This window comes from Sinocyclocheilus grahami, unplaced genomic scaffold (genome assembly GCF_001515645.1).
Source record: "Sinocyclocheilus grahami isolate Dianchi unplaced genomic scaffold, SAMN03320097.WGS_v1.1 scaffold2.1, whole genome shotgun sequence".
Lineage (NCBI taxonomy): Eukaryota > Metazoa > Chordata > Actinopteri > Cypriniformes > Cyprinidae > Sinocyclocheilus > Sinocyclocheilus grahami.
In genome coordinates this window covers 87,930-114,492 of record NW_015505181.1, presented here as the reverse complement: position 1 = coordinate 114,492, position 26,563 = coordinate 87,930, and the positions used below count along the sequence as shown (strand labels likewise).

General features: G+C 37.7%; 1 protein-coding gene across 1 annotated transcript in view; it reads right to left on the bottom strand.

Annotated features, from left to right (window-relative positions):
- The window catches only part of LOC107597004 (kazrin-like), a 140,537-nt gene that overhangs the window by 30,569 nt on the left and 83,405 nt on the right, over positions 1-26,563 (bottom strand). Inside the window, exon 3 of the mRNA XM_016287929.1 lies at positions 5,203-5,310. Within this exon, the coding sequence (XP_016143415.1) occupies positions 5,203-5,310 (108 nt within the window). The remainder of the gene's footprint in view (positions 1-5,202; positions 5,311-26,563) is intronic.

The following is a 26,563-nucleotide window of genomic DNA, read 5'->3' as shown; positions in this document are numbered from 1 at the left end:
ATCATTGACCAAACTTTTGCAATACAAAGTAGCATTCAGAACATTCTAAATAGCTCCATATTTTTTCCGGCTGCAAGTAAACAGCTTGTTCTGAACTTTCAGATGTCAGCAAGATTTAATATATATTTACATGTGACCACACACATTTACATGCCAATGATGCCTAATTTATGTTTGGAAACTTGGCCTGCCAGGGAAGTAATAAGGCCTTGAATTCAAATATTCAAAGCTCTGTTACTTTGTTGTTTTTGTCCACCTCCTACTCAAGCATATGCTTTCCTCTGATACTGGAATAAAACCACTTTGTCATTTAGCTTGACAGCAGCAAATTCTGTTGGACAGTTGTCTCAGACTGCACAATTTTTTTCAGGACATATCATTTGCTCTGTTATGTAACACAGACACTTAAGTGAAGTGTCTCACTTCAAAATCCCTGTGGACTTGGCTGAGGTGACGGAATGCAACATATTGCAGTAGCTCTCAGCGTGGGTGCTCCAGACAGGGCTTTGGCAGCATGAAACTTGTCCGTGAGCTGTAATGTGAACTTGTAGTTTGTATTTTGGGGTGGGAGAGAAGGGCAGAGCTTGACAGAACCATCTGGCAGCAGGGGCTCGGAGGGTCAAACTCATTATCTTCATCTATTTGGAGTGTAACCACTGGCACCGAGTAGATCAGTGAGCCGCAGAGGTTATGCCAAGCCCTGTTGGCGCCGGTGGCACACTATTCTCAAAATACCATTGGACTATGAGCGCACACACAGACATTTGCAGGTGCACCTGTACACTATGTCCACTTGTAAATAATGAAATAAACAGACACACAGATGCACTTGTGGGTGAAATGTAATGTGCAAATAAACCTAAACTGTAATATCTAAAATGTAAATAGAAAGAAAGAAACAAAACAAAACAAAATAAAAAAGGAGAAATATATATTGTGATGTGCTTTTTATTTGACAATTAGATAAAAAAAAACTTTACACTTAAAGACACATATCTTAGAACTCTCTGATTTAAACTTAAAAATGGCAGAGTTGATGCAGTTGATACATTTCTGGGAATCAGTTTTCAATCAGTCCATTTAAAGAATCATTTATTAGCATCATCATCATCATCATCATGCAAAAAATGCATTTCTATCAACCCCCAACATTTGAACGATAGTGTATGGTAAATACTGCTATTTATAACTGTATGCAAAATAAATCTCACCTCTAAAGGCCCTATATAACACACAAATACATAAATATAAGGAATATCAACCAATATCCTTGTCTGATGTTAGCTGATCTCAAAGAGCAACGGTGGAAGTGTCCTGAGGCAAGGTTAAGGAAGAACACAAAAACAACATTCAGTCAAAAACAATACTACCCTACCCTAAAAACTTTCAAAGGCACAAGCTGCACTGTCATACCACAGAGATCAAACACTTAAATTCCAATTAATCAAACAAGCGTTTCAGGAAGTGTGTTCACAATAAACCAAGCATTCAAAAGCACACAGCTGAGCAGCTTCAGATGAAAACTGACTTCATAAGACACCTCACACATTAATCACCTATATAATTATCTTCATGAGAGAGAATTCGCAGTATGTGTGCTGAGACAGTGTAACGTTAAGTAAACTACTGTATGCGTGATTCACATTCCTCCTGTTTTGCTGATGGCAACTATTAAAGTGCCTAAATATGATCCATAAGTTCCTGCTCGGTCTGTTGTTAGACTTTGTATAAGGAGTGTAAAGATCAGTCTCACAGTGTTGATTTAGCGGGGTGTGGAGAAGAGCAGGGATTATTACTAGTAGCCACTATAGACAAAAAAACAGACTGATTCAGGGTCAGCTTTTATGGTTTTGTGAGTAAACCAATGAGAGAGGATTGTAAAGATTTTAAAATGTCACAACAGACTGAAACAAGAGATTAACAATAAGCTTGGGAAATACCCATGAAATGTTTCCACTTTTACAATAAGAGGTAAATACAAAATATTTTTTTAATTTAAAATTGAATATGTTTTTCTTTTCATTTCTCCACTTATACGACCGTTTTTACAACAAATGTTCCCCAGAACATTTACTCGATCTCTCTGATCATTTTCATACATTCAAAGCAGATTATTGTGACAGATTATTGGTCAGATGAAGGGATTCGCAAATATCCCTCACATAAACAGACAGCATGATGCCTCTGTATGACCATCTCATATGATCTCACAAACAACGTATGTGTCACTAACGTAATTACAGCTGAATACTGGGTAAGAGCTACACGTCACACATGGTAATCATACCATGTGTCATAGTATAGTATCATAGCATTACTCCAGATTACATGAAATTAAAGACAAGTACATACATGCCTTGTATGTGCTTGACTTATCAAATAGTCTAAAAGTTGGTCATCCAGCAAAGTACTAAAGGTTTAATCAGCCGTATGGGATATAGGTCAGTGTTTCCCAATCTTTTTTGACTTATTTGCCCCACCACTAAGTCCATAACACACAAAACCTGAAATGTGATCTTTTTAATTTATATTATGGCCTACTTGACGTCTTCAAAAAGGAACAGCCATAATATTACTATTTTGTCACAATTTCTATTTTATACAATAGGTTTAACAAAGAAACTCCTGGTTGGGAACCAGTGATATGGGTCACCCAATTCACTACATATGTCCCAACACCTGCCGGTACACGTGAAGAGCCTCTGTGCATCGTAATACGTACAGATTTACATGACTGGTCAGCTGGTTGTATAATTCATTGGTGTGTCATGGCTGTCGTTTCCATCTTGAATTCATGTACACAGACAAACACTCACCTGGTCTGCCCTCCTCTTTTTCAGATCTCATGCCCCCCACAGTGCCGGCTCCAGCAGGCTCCACTGTCAGCACTGGTGCTTCTTCTCATAGCAAGAAATTAACACACACAGGTACACAGTTCACTCCTACTGCTGCCCGCACACTCCTCCCTGACAGGTTACTAGGGAGGTGTTCCCGAGTGAGTATAAACAAGTTTGAGCCGCCTTCCTCTTTGAGCCGTATACCTGTTCTAGGAGTTTCTCTTGGGCATTTTCTAAAATTCCCCACCCCCTCTACACCCTTTCTACCTGTTCTCGCTCTCTGTCACACACACACACACACACTCCTCCCAGCCTAAAAAGTGCAGAGTTCAAAAGGGAAATGGCACTGCTTTTCCCAGCCGTGTTTGAACAGGCACATTCATAGGACAGGGGGAGGAGACAAATCGTTTTTCTGATCAGGTGAGAGGGCAGGTGAGTGTCTCTTCAGAGGTTCCACAGCTCCATCTAATGGTGGAAATAAGACACAGACAGACTGTTCTCTTAATGTTAAAGGAACAGTTCCCTAAAAATGAACTACAAAATAAAAAAATAAAAAAATTGTCATATGGACTATTTTTATGGTGTGTTTTTTTTGTGTCATTTTTGGTGCTATTTGCTTTTATTGTGTAGAAAAGAGCATTCATGTCATTCTGATAAAGTTTACTTTTTACTGAAGAAACTCAAACAAATTTGGAATGACTTTAGGGAGAGTAACTGATGACTGAATTTCCATTTTTGACTGAACTATCCCTTTAAGGCATGTCAACAATACCTGAGACCTTTATAAACCCCCACAAACTTGCTCTTTCTTGAACTAAAAGTATATCCACTTTTGTCCACCATCTTTCTCCCTCCACATCCCATAATTCTTTGCAACAGACTCAGTTCAGGGATCTGTGGGACGTATTGTCAGATAAAGGGCTGGTTGAGAGTCCTCTTTCTCATGGAACTAATGGCGCCACCAGCAGATAGGGGCCCACTCTCTGTCACAGTGCACCGGCTTCAACCTGCAGCGAGTGGCAGTCTCAAGCACAGCCAGGCAGGAGGACTCAAGGGCTCTCAGGGTCTTAACACTGACTCATCTCTCCTTTTATCACTCTCTCTTAAAGACCAGGATGCTGGTGCTGAGTTCAGAGTGCCTACTGGGGAAAAAAATGACCAGTTCGTACACAAACAACTCAATGTGATACTTTGAAGCACATGCTGTTTGTGTAATGAATGAGTGACTGCCCTAATATCAGATAGGATGGACCCAAGAGCTCTTGTGGGTTGATTAAATATATACATGTCCATTAGGAAAAGCTCATCTGGAGAGTATTTGTTGAGTTGTTGTTTTCCGAGGGGTGCTGCACATAAGTGAGCTTTTATGGGCATGTGAGGCTGAAAGTAATGGATTTAGTACATTAAAGCATCTCTAATACGGCTGCATAATTCCTTTTATTTCTCAACTGCATAGATACAGTTGCGTGGCAGACTGCGCGTTATCTTTCAAAACAATTTAAGGCTCGGCTGGGAATAATGAAGTACTGACAGCAAGCACAACATCAATAATGCTTTTTGCACAGGGTGAAACGAACAAGACAAGAGAACAGAATAGATAAAGAAAAAAGAGGTACAGAGTATAAAAACAAGAGAAAGAAAAACAGAAAGAATTAGATAGAAAGGAATGATCCTGTGACAGCACCATCGTAAAGTGATGGCATCAGAAAATACTGTGATACGTTAATATATACCATGGTACTAATGGTAATACTGTCAAATGAGACATACACAAAATCTAAAACAAGACATACACAAAATCAGCCTAAGTGAAGTTGAAAATTATTCCCAGTACTAGTTAAAAGGAAGACCCTCTATCATCCTACGAGGGTAGTTTGGCTTCTTTGTGATGTTGGCTTTGATACAGACATAAAGATAATGATTTAGGAGGACAGCACTCCGGAGGGAAAGGCAATAGAGAGTAACAGGCGCTATTATGTGTGGAAAATGGGATGTCTAGAATAAGACTTAGAGATTCTGTTCAGTTTCCAGTTTGATCAATACACTTCATAATGACACCTCCCCGCAGCGGGTGACATTATACGAATCAGACAAAGCTTTTTTCTTTTCTTGGAAGATGACTCTCTCGCAATTTGTACAAGTGCATTTCTTTAGTCGCATACACTTTGTTCCTCACAAACAGATAAGCGGGGGGGGGGGGGGGGGGGGGGGTGGGAGGGGAAGCTGAAAATTCACAGGACAATGGTTTTGTTTTATTTGCCTTTCACCGTTGTGATGAATTACCCGAGCTCTGCATGTTCACAGCCTGTGGAAAATGACTACTAAGCACTGAAGCATTGTGCTTATGCATATATGGATATCTTACCTTTGTCAAGTGAAGAATCTGGAGTTCCGAAGTTCATCAAGCTCGACATGCCTGTCTGGAAAGTGAGATCAGAAACCACTGCTTTCTGCCGGTGGTGGACCGAAGGATCTGTAAGACAGAAACACAAAAGATTTGATTATTATGCTTCTTCAAGCTCGTTCGTTTCATCAGATCCAAGCCAACAGAGAGATTTGACATTTTCGCCTTTGTACGTGGCCGAGGGTGGCGAAGTGCAGGCCTCCTATGAAAAAGGCGTGCTGAGTGTTTCGCTGCATCTCTGGCTCGTGGCTCACCGAGCATCTCAGAGCTATTACTGCTCATCTGTAATTAACTCTGAAACGGTGACACGCAGCACGCAAAAGCGCCACATCCACTGAATGGCTTTTAAAGACAAATAATCACCCTCTGTCCACAGCCCACGCCGTAGTCATAATCAGTGTGCATTGAAAGTGACAGGTAGCAATTTCATGTACAGTGCAAGGAACAACACACTGAATCATGATTTTCCCTCAGATCTGAAAGGGAAGAGGAAAGCTAACAATGTTCGTTTGATGAGGACTAGAGAGAGTGCTGAGATTTACAACCACCATCAATCATCTTCCTCCGTGCTGTACCGTAGTAAGGTTCTCTGAAGCCACGAGGGATTTCCACATACCTGTGGAAACGGAACAAGGGCGGCGCACCGATCTTTCAACAGACTGTATCACGCGCATCATAAATAAATGGCTCTTTTGTCATATCATGCACCTTGCATCACCTGACGCCGACATGGAGTATGCCGGTATGCCACTTCCGTGAGGAATTGTGTGCATTGTGTGTCAATTACTACAAGCTTTGACAGGAGATATGAAATGGTGCTTGTCATTTTCCACATCATTATGTCAGACAGCGTTCATCCTTCGCCGTTCCCTTTAACAGACACCATCTCAGCACTGCTTGTTTTTCTTCCCCTCGCTCCCGTGGCTCAGGCTTCATGGCCGGCTGCACACCTGTACTGATGCTGCTAATTGGAATCTCTTCAAGTGCCCTTTTCCACTCTATCTCTGTATCTGCTCCTGTTACCTGCTTACACTTACACAGCTCCTAATGTGACTTATTCTGTTCTCGGACGTGTTACACTGCAAATCCCTTTTTTTTTTACCCTCATGCCACAGTGCATTTTACTAGCTACAAATTTCTTTTTCAGACCAAGGACACCCAGTGCACAAGCACACGACATAAGAAACCCCCTGTTACATACAGTATAAAAATTTAATTCTAAGACTGGTCTACATTAACATGATAAAGTGCTAAAATACATAAAGTATTATATTAATGTACATATTTGCAAAAATGAACACAACAAAGCTAAACAGAAATTAACTGAATAGAACAACAAAACACAATAGAAATGAAAAGAACAGAACAGATCTAAACAAAACAGAAATAAACAAAAAATAATAAAACAAAATTGAACAGAAATGAACAAAACTGAAATAAGCACAAGATATTACAATAGAATACAAGACAACTTTAATAACGTCTTAAAAAATAAAACAATATTGATTGCAAGCTTCTTCATCAGTTGTTGTTATTGTTGTTATTATTATAAATTTTCAAATACAAATTTTTGTGAAAAAAATGGGTTATCGATAATAATAATAATGATTAATTGCATCCAAAATAAAAGTTTTTGTTTACATAGTATATGTGTGTGTGTGTACTGTGTATATTTATTATGTATATATAAATACAGTATAGACACATACAGTATTTATTTTGAAAATATTTACATGCATTTACATGTATATATTTACAGTATATTCATATAAATTATATAGAAATATATTTAATATATAAACATAATATATTTTCTTAAATATATACATAATAAATATACACAGCACACACATATATACTATGTAAACCAAAACTTTTATTTTGGATGCGATTAATCGTTGCCCAGCACTAAATACAATTAATAATAATGTTTGATTTAACCCCATTTTATTAATTTTTTTTCACAAAATTTTGTTTAGGATCTAACAAAAAGTGCAGTACCTCTTATAGCTGGAGACCCCTGAGTTAGAGGGTCCCCACAATCATTAAAAAAATTAAAATGATCAGGAATTTTACAAAAACTGAAAAATACAGGTCTGGAAAGCCATGGGAAATAAACATAGACTTGAAAAGCCATGGATTCATTGTTCTAAAAGTGTGGGAACCCCATAGCCAAGAGGGGTCCATAAAAGAAATATGTTTTCAGCCCGGCTGAGTCAATAATATCCCTTTTGTGTCATGGTATCATTTTCAGGAGTGGGTCAATGGTGATGAATGACTGAAATCACATTTCTGCTTTTTATGTCTGCCCAGTTCTACAGATGCTTCTGGTTACAAGGTAGGGACTGAAAGCCTTCATTATGGATTGAAAATGCCCTGTATCTATGAGGGGCCTTCACAAATCTGTGCTCTGCTGAGTTACTAATGGCATGACAAAGCCAGATGAACCATTTAATGCATTTTAATGACATTGAAATAAGCAGTTTGTTGAAAAACTTAATTTACTGAAGTTACAAAATAAAATAATGGTATTTGTGCATGAGTTATTGTACATAATAAGATGCAGCTGTAAAGTGCAGCACATTATTCAAGGCTTAATTCTTTTTGGTGCACAGAGGCTGTTAAATAAATGGAGAGAATGAACCAATCATTACCATAATGGCTACCTGTTTAAGTAGAAAGTAAAGACAAAACTGGGCAATGGTGCATTGAGAGATTTACTGACCCCTAACGTAATGCTTTTCTATTATAGTACGTCTCTGTATTGACTGAACTGCTTTATGGAACTGTAGTCAGACTGAATTACTCTGTGTTTGATCATCTAGAGTAATTAATATTACAGATCTTGCTTTCAGTCTCACTGAAGGTTTGGGAAATTAATAACACTGAAAAGGTCCCTGGACCTAGAAATCGTCAAACATTTCTCTTAGGCATTGGATTTTAAGCATAACCAAAAATGAATGATTTCTTTCACATCCTACAAAGCATGGTGTCCACCTTTATTAAAGTATTTCCTGTTTCCTCAGATTCAACTTGCTAAACCCCTCAGGACTGATTCATTTGAAAGATTTTTAATGGATCTATTGGAGGCACTTTGCACCCAACCCTGCTGAGATAGTTCATTCCTGAAATATTTCTGTCGCTAAGACCAAATAAAATGAAAGAGTTAATTTTTCCCTTTTATACCACCAAAGTGCCATACTCATTTTGCCTTTGGACAATTTAGAGAGTCATTATCATTAAACTTTCACACGTTCCAGACATGTCTGAATATCAAAGACTGCTTACCCCAGCTGTAATTCTGTTTGAATACAGGAACATTAGGCTAAAAAATATTTTTCTGACCTTTCCTATCACATTAGTGCCACAAAAGCAGTCAAACATAACAAAGATATCAGCTTAAGTGAAATAATAGAGTCTAGTGTCTGGAGTGGTCAGATGATCCTGTGCAGCAGTACACTGGCCTCCTCCATACTAGATATAAACCTTATATCAAAGGGTCAAAGTTTATGAAAATAATGAACAGATACCATATACAAATAGTTTTGCTATGTGGTTGTTAAGGTGTTCTGACTGGTTGCTAGGCTTGTTGCAAGACTTGTATGGGTGGTTGGTTAATGACCCAAGTCAGAAGAACCCACATCAACTTTCTAACACTGCTGAAGAAAAACATCCTAAACCAGCCTAAGCAAGTCAGGATTGACTTTGAGATTGACTGGCTCTTGCTAACAAGTTGAAAACAAGCTTGGCCATACTGAAAGACCTGCTTAGTATGGTTTAAAAAAAATTGCATCTTAAACTAGCCTAAGCCATTTTTCTGGTCTTAGCCTAGTCAGGCAGGTCAGTTAGCCTTCCTTTAGAGGGGTTTTGGACACTTTGTAGCTAGTTGCCCAGCTAACCATGCTGAAAGACTAGCTTAGGCTAGTCTTTCTAGTATTAGCCTGGTAAGGCTGGTCTTTTGACTGGTTTTATGGTGGCATTTTTCAGCTAGTCACCCAGCTAAACTAGTTAAATACCTGCTTGGCCAGGGTGAGAGACCATCTTAAACTGGTTTCAACATGTTTCTTTTTCTTCCTTTCTTTAGCAGGAGTAATATTCTGGTCCCTAGGTATGGCTTGAGCCCCTCCCTCAATATCAATCTATATGCAGCTAATACCTGATAATAGACCAACGCACAGTCTGCTGGGAGCATTGCTATGAATACTGCTGACAAATAGCCTGGCCCCTGGCCCCAGCTCACCTCTGTTTCTCTGGCGACAGCCAAAACCCACAAATACACACTACAGAGAGGTCGATTTTTTCCTAGGTGGGAAAGAGGTCAACCTGGTCAGATTTGGAGGCAGCATACTGTCAATCAGTGTGTCTCTAGGCGCCCAAGCACTTCCTTATTAATGCAATACCTGTCAACACAACATATCACTCAAAACATCTTGACCAGTGACATGCTGACCTGGCTTAAAATACCTCTGAGGAGTGGGAGGGGCTTGTGCCTGATGATGTCACAGTCTGTTTCTGGTTGTGCGCTAGACATTTAAATGAACTTGAAGATAATCATGAGCAAGAAGACGGATTAATTGTATAGTTTGTTTGGATAAAACTAAATCAGAAATGATCCCTTTCTTCAGCTGTTTGCTGATGCTAATCTCCCTTTGCATTTTATTACAGACGTGACAGTCTTTGCTCCTCTGTTAAAGCTGCTAGTTAACGAGAAAACACTGCATTATCATTCATCGCTAAGTAGATAGAAGAGTAAAAGGACCATGAGAGAAGTCACAATGAAAGAATAAATATAAAAACAGTTAGGTCGGTCTAAATGTTTTAATATGTAAGAAATTAACAGATGCTCATATGGAAATATTTGTGCACATATTCCAGTCTGTGCATTCTATCTTTGAAACAAACAACCAAAACAGCAGTTTTAATTTAAAAATGTAAAAAAATGTTCTGCTTTATTTTATAGTAAAATAGAAAAATGTGCAGGCATATGCAAATACCGTACATTGGCTGATGGATTAATAATGACAAACTTTTATTGAAAACAAAAAATTAATTAGTAGTTGTTCTTAATTTTTATCCTCTTTACTACATTACGTATTCTCCACACGCTGGCACTTATGAGCATTTTATTTGGAGAAAGCCAATAAAATGTGCATTAGTGTCAGTGTAGTTTCAGATTTATAAATGCTGAAGACCAAGTTTTTCACACCAAAGAAATAAAAACATTTTGTTTTTTGCATTTCTGTCTGCGTTCGTAAATTTAAACTAAGAGGCTGAAATTGACTCAGTGTCTGAGTGTGCTGAAAATCCATCACATTTTCTTAAAAAGATTTAAATGTAGATTTCATGACCTCAGGCATAGATCCTTAAGGCTAGAGAAAATATCAATATGGTCAATATCACAAATCAATACTGTAAATCAAATTTCCTGTTAATAATTATATATTGACCTCTGTTTCTGGCCTATATTTAATAATAAAAGCATTATTTCTCATTAAAAGGTATGAATAAACGCCAATCTCATGTCTCTTAGACACAAACACGAACAAGTGGACCTCATCCAAATTCAGTGTGGTGTGGAGAAATGCTGACAGTACAAAAAAAGCTTTTCTCACTTAGATGCATTACCCAGCAGTTACAGAGTATCATTAGCATGGCTCTGCCGCAGATGGCATTGATGAATTGAAACAATCTTCTCTGTGATTAGGAGTTGTGGTAAAAGTGAGAAGGGTCGAAAAAACTTGTGGAAGGAGAAAAGCTTAAGGCAGCCTGAACACTGGGCCCTCCACTGGAGAGAGTTTTGTTTTTTTGGCATTGATGGAGTACAGAATGATATTGTGTGGGTTCAGAAGCTTGAAAATCCTTCATGCTACCATTTTAGAGGGTCTTTATGATTGGTCTGCAACAGTGAAATCCTTAAGGCTAGATTTAGGGAACAGCAACAAATTCATTTTACTAAGAGTAAATTTAGAGTTAATATTACAAATCTAATTCTAGTGTGTGAATGGGCGAATGAGCTTCACCTGCGCATGATAAACTAATCCTTGGAGAAACAAAGTGGGCAAATGTAATTTCAAGCTGAAAACTGCAAAAGTGACTCAGATTTTAAGCTGGCAGGCAAAAAAATGCACAGGTGATATACCTTTTCCCCAAGCAGAAAAAATGTAAATCTAATCTAACAAAATGTCCCAAGAGGATATGCAAAATAGTGTGACCATGCAAGTATTGAACTGAACACAGCAGCTACCAGGGCTACAGTGGTATGTACACACACACAAATATATATATAAAACATTCAAATAAAAAATAAGAAATAAACGTAAATATACACTACTGTTCAAAAGTTTGGGGTTGGCAAGATTTCTTAATTTTCTGGAAGTCTCTTATGCTCATCAAGCCTGCATTTATTTGATCAAGTAATATTGTGAAATATTATTATAATTTAAATGTAAAAATGTAAAATTTATTTTAAAATATAATTTATTCCTGTGATGCGAAGCTTTATTTTCAGAATCCATTATTCCAGTCTTCAGAGTCACATGATCCTTCAGAAATCATTCTCATATGCTGATTTGGTGCATTTCTTTTCATTATCAATGATGAATATAAAGTTCAAAATAAGAGCCTTTGAAATAACACTCTTTTGTAACATTATAAAAATCTTTACTGTCATGTTTGATCAATTTAATGCACCCTTTCTGAATAACACTAGTACTTTTTAAATTTAAGTATAAATACTTTCATTTTTAAATGTATTTATATATTTATGCATGCATTCTGACTACAAAACATTTTGGGCCTCTTTACATACATTCTACTTCTGCACCAGTCTTCTTCCTATCTGGTTTGTGATTGACTGGAATACCATTTATATGAGATATGAGAACCTTTGGACCCATATTCAGTGTCCTGATGGGTGCAAGTGATCAAAAGCTCAAGCCCCGTCTCCATAATCTCTCTCAACCCTCAGAAATTCTGTTTGAGTTTTGTCCCAGCAGACAGGATGTTGCCAACGGCTGGAAAAATGTTGTTTATTAATCGGTATTTATAGTCACAGACAACAGAGGAAATCAATAGTCACTGCATTCACTGCACATTAAGCCTGAGACGATGCTTCAAGGCCTGTGTGATTGACTGCCACTGCGTGTGTGTGGATACCGTCAGCTCCACAACAATCCACTGTCCAGAGCAGAGGCTTTCCGCAGACACACTCCCCGCCTCATCAGAAACAGATGGATAAAATGCTGCGGAGGGAATCATTAACATAGATTCATCGGAAAGACTGTACTTCACCAGCAAAGTTTTACTAAAAACAGTAGGTTCACCAGTCAGAGCACTAACCAGTTAACAATGCAGCACACCAGTGTTTGTAATGACAGTGTGGGGAACTGTCATTGAGATAAATGGGAACACTAACAGGAATACATGCAGGTATTGTCAGCAGTGATGAGACAGTTTCTTTAACGACAGCTGAGATTAGGATTCAGGTAGGGAATCAGTCCTGGATCAGCGTGAAAGGCCAGTGTCTGTTCTCAAATCATTAAACAGCACCATGATGCGATGCACACAAGGGGCAGATGGAATACAAAGGTCAGCAATTAAGCAGCATGAAACGGGCACAGACAGAGGAAGCAGGGGGTGGGAAGAAACCCAAAAGCAATAAGCAGAAGAAGATTACTGCATGTCAGAGCTGTCTACATACAAATGCAGTATGCAGTAATCTTATATATATATATATATATATATATATATATATAGCGCATAACTGCTCCTCAAGGATCAGTTTCCCCTTCCCAAATCCAAGCCTGACAATGCTTAACATTATGGAAAAAGATCAGTAGCTGCAGGCTCAGTCATCCATTTTGCTACATATCCGTTAAGAGAAAATTTATTTATTATAGAAATCATTTTGCATGTTTACACCAATTTTAAATAAGAGATGAAAAATGTCAAAATTCTGGTGAAAACAATAGGCCCATAATTATTGAGATGTTATGTTATTAATTACTGTAGGCATCATCAGGAGGATTTTTAAGATTCATTTTAATTGAGTGGTATCTAAAGGTAATGTAAATGTAAAAACAGAAAAAATAGCATGAACATTTAAATATCTAATATCGACTGAAACTGATAAAATATATATCAGCTCAAAACCGATTTGTTGCTGATCTATCATGAATACACAAAATAGTTAGATACTAAAAGATAAGATTTTCTTTTTAAAGTACATCCACATCATTTAAATAAATGAAACGTTGCTTGCACTTATATACCTCTTGAACTTGAAAAAGGCACTTTCCACTAGATTTCATCTCTAAAGTTTGATTATGGTGTATGATGGCATGTTCAAGTGTAGCATTTTGCTCGAGGAGCTTAAATAAATATCAGTATACCGTAGCTACTGGTTACGATTTTACTCTTTGTAAATAACACAAAATGTATGGCCCCAGATGCCAAGAAATCTATTCTAAAATTGTTGTTAAAAGAAAAAATCTCCAAAGTATGAAGGGGGGCTCACCTCCACCTCCTAGATATCAGCTTCGCCCTGCACTCCATTCATCCTCTGCCTATATCAGACTTACACTAATGCGAAAGTCTTGGAAACTCATTACTTACTCCTATTCTTTTGTGTAGGTGATGATGGATCAGTCAAATAAAGTGTATTAAAGAAGCATTATCATGATAATGAACTGATAGCTCCCTATCAAAGGTGACAATGTATCACTAAATGAAGTGCACAATCCATTTAAATGACAATGGCTGTCAAAAGACAATGCTGCAGGCGATGATTCAAAGAGCCATTTTGCTGCAGAAGGCCATTGCAGTTCTATTCATGACTGGTGTGGGAAAAATGCTTTGTAGGCAGTTTGGAGATATCCAAAGAAGTCAATGGGGCTCTGAAATACTCGGGGCCTGGGTGAATCATCATAATATCTGATAAATAGTTGCCTTCATGAGTTTAAGCAAATTGAATTTCTTGCAACAACTGCCTCATGGCGAATATGCAATAATAATATAGTATTACTCTGTCAGTCAAGTGCGTTCGTCAGGCTGGACTCTATGTGGAGAACTCAGCACTTGATTTTTCTCATACACACACACACACACACACAGGGTTTTAATGGTATATGCATTCTTATTTCTCATTGTCTTTTTCAAGAGAATACCTCTCATTCCTGCTGAATGGAATAAAGATCAAACAGACAATTCTGTGTGGAATGTTAGGAGTGACGAGGTGTGTCAGAATAATGCGAGGAAAAAATATCTTTGAACATGGGATCTGTTCATGTGATGTCAGCTGTGACGATAAATATTTCAACTATTTCAGACAGATTTCTGTAATATCTGTTGGAAACGCTGAAACTTGAGTCTTGTATAAGCAGCGGGAGACTGAGAACTACTCAAAAACAACACAAGACTCCGGTATTCCTTGAGAGTTTTGAAAATTACCTCCCACATCTCTATACCTCCAGCATATTCCACACAGCTCTATTGAGTTCCACCATTCACCATGAACTAAGACTGACAAGAACACACACACACACACACACATTCAAATCTGGAAAATAGTCATAATATAAATAAATGTTCAAAAGTTTGTTCAAAACTGTTCAAACGTTTGGGTTCAGTATGACTTTTTTAAATAAATGAATATGTTTATTCAGCAAAATGCATTACATTGAACAAAACTGAGGGTAAATACATTTATAATGTTACAAAAGACTTCTATTTAAAATAAATGTTGTTCTTGAACTTTCTTTTCATTAAATAATCTTGAAAAAATGTATCATGTCTTCCAGAAAAATATTAAGCAACACAACATTTTTAAAGACCCCAAACTTTTGAACAGTAGTGCACTGTATATATTATATATCAAATATACATTATTGATCTAAAATACTGTATTGTGTATTTGTGTAGCACACTTCAGAATACATATTGTTACAAATCCGTTTCGAACTGTTTGTTTAATAGTGTCTCAAAACCCCGTGAACAAAATAAAAGGGACTGTGGCATGGAAAAACCTAATTCAACAAATTAAACAAGTGAACAATTTAAATGTGACAGTCCTAAAAATGCATTTTTGTAACACCCTTTTTCCATTCATATTTTCTACAGATGTCTAGCAGATCCCCTGTAGATCATGGGGGTCCCAGGACAACAGTCTGAAAACCGCTGGATTATCCCACAATGTGAACAGGAAAACTGGTAATGTTTTAACCCAAAACATACTGAGGAGTAACATCAAAGCACTCTGATGAGACTTTTGGACAGAAACTAGAGTCAGAAAAGGGTCTACGGTACAGCACCCTGAGAACTAGTTGATAATGAAAGGGATTGTGGGTAGTGGAGGGAGAGATGGTGTAACCAAATCAACTTTGAGGAGAGAGAGAGAAAAATTATATCTATATATATCTATCACACGGAGATGTTTGGTGTAAAGATCAGTAACACATAAATAAGAAATTACAGTCCACTGGAGAAAGTTAATAAAGCCTGAGGTAAACTAAAATGGTGCTCTTTGAAGTAATGTTTTCACATGAAAACTTTTTAAAAGCAACAGCTATGATGTGTTGCAGGTTCCTAATGATAAATGTATCTAGTTAAGTGCTTCTCAGGCCTGTACAGTCCAAAACACAATGCAGGGTAGGTTTTTCTACAGATCTGAATGATTGCTTACTCAGAAGGGATTGACTGGTGTGCAGGGCAATCTAAATGTTACAGAGGGCTTAGCTGGATACTAATGATCCAAGCTGCTCTTTAAGAGTCAGAAACCCACACAAGGGATCTCGAGGAAAGGTCACAGGGGTTTGACATTTCAATTCCACCTGCCACTGAACGATATATGAGTGGGTTGCAGAAATCACCAAGGCATCAAAACAAATATGGGGTTCACCCTATACAGCTAGCTGCAAGATTTGAGAAATAATTCTTAAAATTGAGCTTTATTTCTCAAGTGCACGTTGGCATTCAGAACAGTTACAATGATGCTTAAATCTAATGTTTTTCACAACCAAAACATGTTCAATTTCATTGTCGCTAGAGATGTCAAAGATTTTTCATAAGGCCTCAGTCAGGGGCATTCAATAACTCAAAGACGTCTGGAGTCTAAACTTCATTCCCAGCAAAGGTTCATTTAATCAAGGTCCAAAATAATTTACACTTTCAAGAGTCAATAAGCTGTAAAGTAAAGAAATTAAATAAGTGGGTTTCAGTCAAATTCATGTAAAATTTTCAGGTTAGCAGCCATAACATTCTGAAAGAACAAAATAGTTCATCATAAATAGTAAAAATCTCAGAGAGGGCTTATTTATCTATTACAGGCATAATTTTATTCAAACGTATTTTTACAAATTTCCAGGCTTTAACAAGAGTAGAACAGTGACTTACAATTATACAGTGACAAGAAAAAAATAATTGGACTTCTTGCATGGCAACTGAACAAACAAAAGTAAATGACTCTAAAAGGGTCATGACATTAAACATACACTCCACTTCAGATGCTGTTTGTCCATGTGAAGAAACAACTTGCAAAATTTTAATAATAATAATTTATGATAATGATTCCTATCCCACTGGAACCAATCATGGGTCTGGATCTGGACTGCTAGTATGCTAATTGGTGACCTCTGTCCTCTGTGTTTAATTGAGCAAAACAGACTTTTCTGCATCTGTCTTTTTATGTAGTAGGTATCAGGTGGCGATGACTGAGAGTGATTAATTAATGTTATTCAGCACAAGCTCCTCTCTTTTAGAAAAAAGAAAAATGCCTACTCTGCCCTTTGGGTATCCAAAGCTTACAGCTGTCAGTGCATTAGCGGAGAGGGAATGACTGGCATCTTGGTAATGAAATGTGAGATAGCCAACATCTGATGAATCGCCTTACTCTTCCCATTTGGTTGCTTCTTGCTTTGCATTTCATTATTATTCCTAAATAGACTGTCTTCTCATCTTCTTTTGCACTGATGCTCAGAGATTTATCTCACAGTGCGCTCAAGATGCATCTTTGTAAGTCTCTATGCCTGTGCGGACGGCCTTTTATATTCAAGTCATTTGCACTCAAGGCCAAACCGAATCTACTTTCACAGAATGTCAAGTGCAGTAAATCTGGGCAATTATCAGTGTTACGGTCCACTGTCCAATGATTAGGGTTTGTACATCGTACATAAATGCAAAATACAGCAAGGACAGCAGAAATGCAGATACATAAATGTCATTGTGCCTTAATCTGCTTTGACTGACAACTTACCCATGAGTTGTTCACATTCTTAATTACATTTCAGTCTCCCAGGCAAAAGTTTGAGGTTGAATTAAATATTGAGGTTGCAAAACAATGTGCAACTTCTCATTAACCCAACAATGGAACCTATAATGTCCGTCCTACATTTATTATTGAGAGTGCCATGAAATCCCTTGAAACTACTGAATGAGGGTGAAAGTCCAACGTACTATTCCTTGCAGTACTGAAGCTCAAACAGTAGAGCATGGTGCTAGCAATGCCAAGGTCATGGGTTTGGTTCCCAGGGAATGTACTGGATGCATTTGGTAAGGCAGTTTTTTATAAAATCATCAGCAAACAGCTTAAATGTAAATGTAAATGGCCTAAAGGGGGTTAAAACATTTTGTAAACATTAAACACTGTGCAGGGTTTTAAAACAAGGGTTTTAATTGTTGTTTTATTAAAAGGGTAGCTACCTTTTACATTTTTTAAATTTCATGTAGTCATGAAATCTGATCACAAGTCATCATGGGAGAATGGCCTGAGCACTTGTGGTCAGATCATCAGAGACAAATCTTAATACCAGGTTTAAGCAGGGACAGAGATGTTCATCAGATAGAGACTTCCATTTACAGCTGTACCAGGCCCTCATCTCCTTGACTTTGGGAGCTTTCCTGAGCATGCCGATGAGATAAGGTTGGATTTACACCAAAGATTAAAGCTACAAAATCTGTCTGAAAGAAATCCAACACACACAATTGTACAACAAGAAGCTTTTCAAAAACATACACACAGCCAGTGCAGAGGCACTATGAAATGAGTAGCCAAGACCTCTATAAAAGGTTCAAAAAGAATTGATGGGAACAGAAAAGGGGGAAAAGATCCCTTGCTCAACCAGATGCTTTTTAATATTCTTTTGTTTGGAGTGAAGGGACATTTGGAGAATGGCAGATGCTTAGGTGACCTGTCTCCCTCAGGTCCGTACATCAGATTTGTTTCCTTGTCACACATTAGTATTCCTTTATTTAACCAGGAAATCACATTGAGATATTGCTATCTCTTCTTCCAGTGAGACCTGGTCAAAACGGCAGCACATAAAGTGCCATACAAAAAGAATCACAGAGACAGTACCACAAATTACACAATCACAATTCATAAATAAAATCAGATCATGAAAAACAATTACAAGAATGCTTTAAAACATTATACAAAAGACATTTAAATGTACTCAATGTTGGAAGTGTGTCAAGATTAATTACATTTTGCAATTCATTCCAGGCCCAAGGAGCATAAACGGAGAAAGCACATTTACCAAATTTTGACAATACCCTTGGAACTATTAACCGAATACAAGAACCTAGTACAGCGACTATTTATATGGATTGTTAATAAATTAGAAATATAAGATGGTAATTTACCTAATAGAGCCTTTACGATAAATAAGTACATATGTAACACATACTGGCCTATCAACATGATCAATCATTTTTGAGTACTTGAAATATGCTACCTGAATATGTCAGCACAGACAACTGCAATAAAAGTGCTAAAATTATGTTACGCCCCCTAGCGGTTCGGGGTATGGAATAGAGCAAACATAATAAAGGTAGCCTATACCGTAATTTTCCCTGAGACCAACTGCTGCGGAGCAACAGACAGACAACGACTGAAGTTGCAAACGTGGTTCGCTTTATTTACAATTGTGTACCAATGAGAATAACCAATCACCAAAATAGATACAATTATATACAAATTATACAGAAATAAATGATACAAACCACAACAGGGAAGGAACACAAGCGGTGCTAAATCAAAGAAAATAACAAAACCAAGCAGACGCTAACTGAACCCAACCCTCTATACTAACTGCAAAACAAAAGAAAAAAGAAAAAGTCTTTGGCATGACACATGCCCTAGCTAAAACTACACTCACTATCAAAACCATACATCGGGAGGCACACGCTTCTTACCTAATGTGTGTAACATTAGAAAATCTATGTGGGTGTGATATGTATGTCACGTGACGTTCTCTCCTTTCACTTCCCTCTGGGTTTGTTGGAGCATAGCTTAGGTAGGATGCAAACTCAACAACAACCTAAACAAACAAGCGAACCACCCTGAAAACGTACAGAGTGTCAACAAAACACAAGAGCAAAGCTCGCCAACACAGAAGACTCAAAGTCTCCAATCTCCTCCTCTTCCTGTCACCGGAGCAGCTTAAATCACAGGTCACGGTCCATGATTGGTTCAAATCCGGCAGTTCATCCAGCCAATTGCAAATCCTACATTTAGAAGGACAGCAGAGAACGAATAACAAAGGAAAAGAGGGAACCACAAAAACAAAACTCCTGGCACGTAACACCCCACCCCTTAAAAAAAGTGCTTAAAATTTGCTTCTAAAGCAATATATATTGCCACAAAATCACTGATGCATCATTAGAAACCACAGTAATTATATTTTAAACTGCCTGCAACTTATCTTCTCCATACATCAGTCCCCAGAGAGTGGAGGCTCAAATCGACCGGAGCGCAAAAAGCAAGGCTAAACACAATAGTATGAAAAATTCAAGCACACCTGGGAGGACACAGCAGCTCTCCAGAGAGACGTCTGATTCACTTCATTTGAATTATTGATTAGAGCCCCTGCTGATAGCTGTACATATGAGAAAGCCTCACATGTTTGAGAACCGTTACTGACTTGTCTGCTCAGGTTTACATAGTACTACTGGTCCATGACAAGAGAACAGGCTAGCTTTCTGAATTATACATTAAAAGTGGTCTGTCCTTTGCTATGGTATGGCAGGTAAAGGTGATCACAAGAAGACATATTTATATACCTCTATTCACAACAAAGCCTGTCAGCAGGCAACAGTTCAATTGTGCTATAAGTTTTACTTCAACTTGTTGTTTTGTGACATAATAGGGCTGTCAGATACTAGTCACGAGTGTGCATGCCTGCTAAAATGCCAGCGCTAATGTCAGCATTGTTTTGTTAGCAAGGCATTGTACCATTCGAGCACCCAACCTGTTGTTCGGCCACCCGTGTGGCCATTGCAAAAGTAGAAAATGTTCAAAACCACTCTTTGTCCAGTTTTGTACTCTTTTAAAGGAATTGTTCACCCAAGAATGAAAAATTTGCTGAAAATGTACTCTTTGTACAAAATTGTTTCTTTATCGGAACACATTAAAACAAAACAGATTAAAACTTCTGAATAATCCACAAGTAATCCACACGATGCCAATCCATCAGTTAAAGTCTTGTGAAGCAAAAATAGTGTGGGTTTGTAAGAAAAAAATTCATAATTAGCCGTTTTAACGTAAACTATTGCTTCTGGCCAAAATACGAGTGCATAATTTATAATAATGCTTCCTCGAGTGAAAAAGTCCATCCCCTGTTGTCTTTTCACATTGAAATCCACCGACATATTTTAGATGGTTTTCGCTTGGAAATGGCTTCATCTGTGAATATTTGTCTCCTAGTTAAGATGAGGTGACATTTATGGATTATGCATATTTTTTGGATTTGTGGATTGAGGATATTTCAGACGGAAGCCACAGTCTGAAGTGAAAAATGTCAAACACGCAGCTTAGACGTTAATTGATGGACTGGAGTAATGTGGATTACTTGTGGATTATTGTGATGTTTTTATCAGACTCTCCTTCAGACGGCACCCATTCACTGCAGTGGATCCATTTCTCCAAATCTGTTCCGATGAAGAAACAAACTAATCCACATCCTGGATGGCCTGAGGCAAATTTTCATTTGTGGGTGAACTATTCCTTCAAGTTCACTTGCACTCAAACTGAATCTAGTTAGCTAGCATGAAAAACAGAAAGACGTCACCCTTTTTTCTCTGGTGTCTCGTTAGAAAGCGTGCTGATGGCATCGGTGGTACGAACTGAAGTGTTGGCTTCAGGCCCTGTGTTGATAGTCGTCTGTCAGGATGGGGTCTCTCCAACTCCTCCTCCTCTTTTCAAGTTAATGGAGTGCTTTGATGACATTAGGCATTTCCTCTGGCTGCAACACGCGTAGGGGGAAATGAAAGTAACATATTGGCCCCTGATCGATATCTGGATGGGAGACGTGGAGGGAATACAGCAGTGGCATCGAGAGACTGCGTCAACACTGCAGCTCGAAGAGGTGATTAGAGTGTGTTCAAGGCGAAGCAATGAAAGTGCCGATCAATGCAGTCGAGACCCTGGAAAGATTCATGAATCAATCATGCTCACAGAGGTCTTTCAGCATTTAGACCTGGATCTCCAGAGCAATTCTTATGCTAATGGACTCAAGTTATTATAATAGGGCATGTAAACAAATAATTATGGCTGAGATAGATCATATATGAAGCTATTAATATCTCTTGAGTTAATTCTGAGAGGCTGTCACAGTTTATATTATTAGTGTCATTCCGTATTAAGTCTTAAGGCTTTTTTGAGTGTCAGCTATGTGATGATTTTTTTGAGCATCAGTGAGAACTGCAAATTAATTTATGGATGATAATTAATTCAATCATTTTATGCTACCCAATGCGATTCATCCAATACCACAATCATGTCACATTATTCAGAGTGACCAGGTAAAAAAAAATAGTTAAAGACAATTTTTTTTCCATAAGTCAGCCTTTTTCTTGTGACCAAAAAAGGAGTGCAAACAAATAACTCACACAGATGCTTATACCAATCTGTCTGCCACAAAACAAGCCAGCAGCGACACATAAATTTACAGCAGGAAGGAAACTGTACCACGACAAACTTGCTTATAAATCAGAGCTACTGGCAGACTCCAAGGGTTATTCGCCATTGGAGTATTGCTTTCATTTATTTTTGCAAGACAACAGACAAATTTTCCACTCTGATGTGTGTGGCATTACATGACTTTGCAATTTCAGCAACATAGTAGAAAATACATTTCCTAATCAGTATTGTTTTTCAGTAAAAACATCTAAACGTCCTTAGAGAGATAGTTTACTCATAAAATGAATAATCTATTATCATTTACTCACCCCCTCATGTTGTTCCAAACCTGTATGACTTTCTTTCTTCTGTGGAACAGTAAACATTTGTAAAAATGTTTTGTTGTTTTACAGGTTTGGAACCACATGAAGGTAAGTAAATGATGACAGAATTTTCATTTTTTTCACTCTCCTTTATTCTAATATGCTGATTTGGAGCTATTGCAGGGAAATACATAAAAGGATGTGAAACCAATGATAAAAACAGCCATGGGAAACCAAGTGGCACATATGTCAGGCATTCAAAATAGTTCTCAGAGAATCCACTCTTACTGTTCTGATGAAGCCTGTAATTAACGGCCTGCTATGTGGTGACATTAATTAGCATCAAAGTTATAAAGCCTATGACGTTTGCACCGACAGGGCATTTGGCCTCTACTTATGGATCAGTCAGGTAGGAGGACCAACTGTCACTAAAGGAGAAGCTGAATTATTCTTAGTTAATAGCAGCCTTTCCACGCATTAGAGATTCAGAGATTAATATGCATGTTCAAGCCAATTAAAACAGAGGACGTTCTCTTTCATGTGCAAAAACTGTACAATGATCACCAAAAATGTGGTTACGCAAATGTCGTCTGGCTAATTTAAAAAATAATCACAAGGTCACGTTTGAGAATATAGGAAAGTTGAGAGAAAATGAGTGTGAGGAGCACTACATTTCAGGAACACTTCATGACCACTTTGACCCCAGATCAGGACATAGAGCAGACAGGCTATTCATCTTTTTTTGCACGCTCACAGTCTGAGCAATTAGGGGTCCCTCTATAACTGGCTTTCTGACCCCAACTGCGGCATGATTATAATAAATTGCTCAATTAACGCTAGCCTTGCAGTATAAACAATTTGCTGATCCGAGTTTATGTTTGATTCGGATTTCCAACTAGTGGTAACGAGCTGCCGGGCTTATCTGCCCCTCAGACATAAGTCTAATTTGTGCCCTGATTCCATGGACAAGGCTAGAAAAATCTGAGCAATTACAGTGACAAATGGACATCTCATTAGCCTGAAGACTGAGACGGGCTATCAGTGTAGGTGTCTTCATAGAAGTTAAAAGGCTTGTTCCAAATTAATGCCTCCATAAACAAACCAACAAACCAACTGTTTTAATAATGCATGCCCACACTTCTCAGAGCATATAGCTCAGAGGTGGAGCTTTACGATTCCTGAACATCTCTGAGACTTGACCTCTGTGTGATTAATGTTAAGTACAGACAATAGCCGGCTGGCTTAGTGGTTGACAGGGTGATTGATCTGTCCTCATTACCAGCTGTAGAAGAGGAAGAGCTTACTATGTGTCAGCATCTATGTCCTAGTAGACTGACACTTACCTACTTCTGTTTCTCCTCCTCTTCCCTTGGTTCGTTCTCATTTTTCCTCATTTTCTACATAGAAAATTACATACATACACAGTGGTTATGGGATGAGCAGTTCACTGATTCAAAATAATTTTAGTACACTGTCATTAAACATTTGCTTTAAATCAAAGCTTGTAATGTTGTGATTAATTTCAGATTGAAATACACTTAAATAATAATAATAATAAATTTTAAGTTAAGTGAAATCTATATGTTTAATATTATATTGGTTTAAAAACAATAACTAGTGTTCTATATTTAAAAAAATCAATAGTTCTATATTTTGCCACATTATTTTTTAAATAGATTACTTTTAGAACTGCTTTATAGGATGAGCACTGATTCAAAATAAGTTTAATACAATGTCATTTAATTTTTGTTTTAAATCATTGTTGTGGTTCATCTCAGAGCTGGTTGTTGTACAGTAGTTCATGGAAGTCTTATTTTAATCTTTATGGAGAAAATGAATGGGAAAAATACTTCCTTGTGAAAAAAGTAGATGTTCTCTATTGCACTCTGTTCTACCTGACTTTACACTTCCTCCTCATGAAACTCCAGTCAGGCTCTAATTAACAAGCTCTTTGGGTGACGACTTGGATTTCCTTAGAAGGAGGAACTCTGGAATGATTTCCAGTGATGTGGGCGGCCTTGCACAAGGTACTCTGTAAATAAAAGCCAGTGAGACTGCAGGCAGTGAACTGGGCAAGTGTGGATCAATGTCAGGTTCACCAGAGCCAACAAAGGGATGTGATTCACCATAATGGAAAAGAGAACGATGCTACCAAGGCTGCCACTGTGTGACATACCACCATATGAGTCACTATGAGTGAGGGAGAGAAAGTAGAAGATTGCTGTGAGGAGTAGATTAAGCTTACTGTGAAAAACTGTTCGAAATCTTGTCATTTCTTGGCACGAGGGACAAATGAACCACTACAGAATTTAATTAAAATAGAAAACACATTGCAAGAAAACACGCTGCATCAAGTCGATGCCTGATTCAGGAAGGAATCATTCTTTTGAGTCAAATCTTTACAATGACTCATTTGATTCATTTCATAAAACATTTCACTCACCTCCAGTGAGTTTCCTGTTTGCCTCCAGTTCAACTCTAATCTGGTTGCAATGGTTAAAATCTCTATTGAGAGATTATAAGTGAAAAAGGACTTAAATTTAAGTGCTTCAAGCATTCTGCGTGAATCTCTTTTTCATTTGGGCAAACTAATCCTTTAACAAAAGGACAGATTTATAAATATATGCTCAGAGAAATTCACTAAAACATCCTTGCTCTTGTAAATAGTTTAAATAAAAATCACTCACACTCTTACAACACAGGTGAAATGAGGCAAGCTTTGCTACACTATGTATTTAGGGCAGAAGATTATCTAAAACATGTCAGGATGTCCCTGGCGGCACCTCCATGTCCCTGATGGGACGTTTGAGAGGCGTTCCAACACAAGCTCTCCTCCTGAGCGGTGTTTAATTAACAACACAGGAATCCTAATTATGGAGACCTCAGCATTGATTTTATTTAAGCAAGATTTAACCAAAAACAGCCTCAAGAGACGTTCAGAGCAGCTGGGGAGGCTCAAATGGAAGATGAATTTCTTTGCAAGTGCCCGAAAATACCTCTCATTAAAGGCTTATAATCAATGTGCCCTCTAAAATGCATCATCAAAAACACACTCACTCTATGTCCACACAAAGCATTATGGAAATAGTTTCTCAAAAGGTCAAATGCAAATTTGATAGAAGTAAGGACGGACAACTTTTCTAATTTCGTAACTCAAAAATTCTTCACCGAACTTTTTTATTTGATGTATATCAAGTGTAAAATTACCTGTCATTCCAACTCAAATGAAACCTTTGGAAACCTTGTAAAATGAGTTAAGCAACCTATTATGTGTCCCCATTAAAAGGAACATTTAACAGCTGTGGCCTTGCTTTACATTTCTAGCATAGCTTTTAGGAACTTCACATGGTCCTTCCATTATTTAATTGTCAAAATATGCCCATTAAGCTACCACACATTTCTCAAATTGAGCTAAAAAGAAAACAGAAATTATTAGCTCTATTTAGGAAAGAATGAGCAGCACTGATATGTCAACACGGCCGTGGGATGGACGAGATAAAATAGAGGGATGCAGGCATGCAGAAAGAACTGAGAGGAATGAGTCTGATGTCATAACACGTCTTGAAGATAAATATTTTCTTATAATATAACATATCCACATGAGGGACTGCGTTGTGTCTAATGGCACTTTACTCGCTCAGAGAATACCGTTTTAGTTGCTAAGCAACGGTTACATAAAAAATAAGCTTAAATCTGAATCCCCTTTGCACATGAAAGTGTCTGGGGATGAAGTGGGGGAGTATTCCACAGTTTTTAAGAAGAGGGAATGAAGATGAAGACAAAAGACAATTAATTATAGGTGGGAGAAACTCACATAATTACACTTCTTGCGAAGCATCACAGTACCTTCATTTTTTCCTCCTCCTTATCATCCACAAATGTCTGCAATTAATTCAGCCTGAACTGCTTAACATAGATTCCATTAAAACTTTTTGTAGATAATTTCAGTTGTAGGTAAGTCTCAGATGTGCTATTTTGTGTTTTTGTAAACTTGATCAACTTCTCATTCACATTATCAAATTTTCCAGTTAAAGGGCTCTAAAAAAGACTGTGTGCTTAATCTTTGTATATGAACAAATAAGAGCCATTTATTTAGAGAATCCTCTAT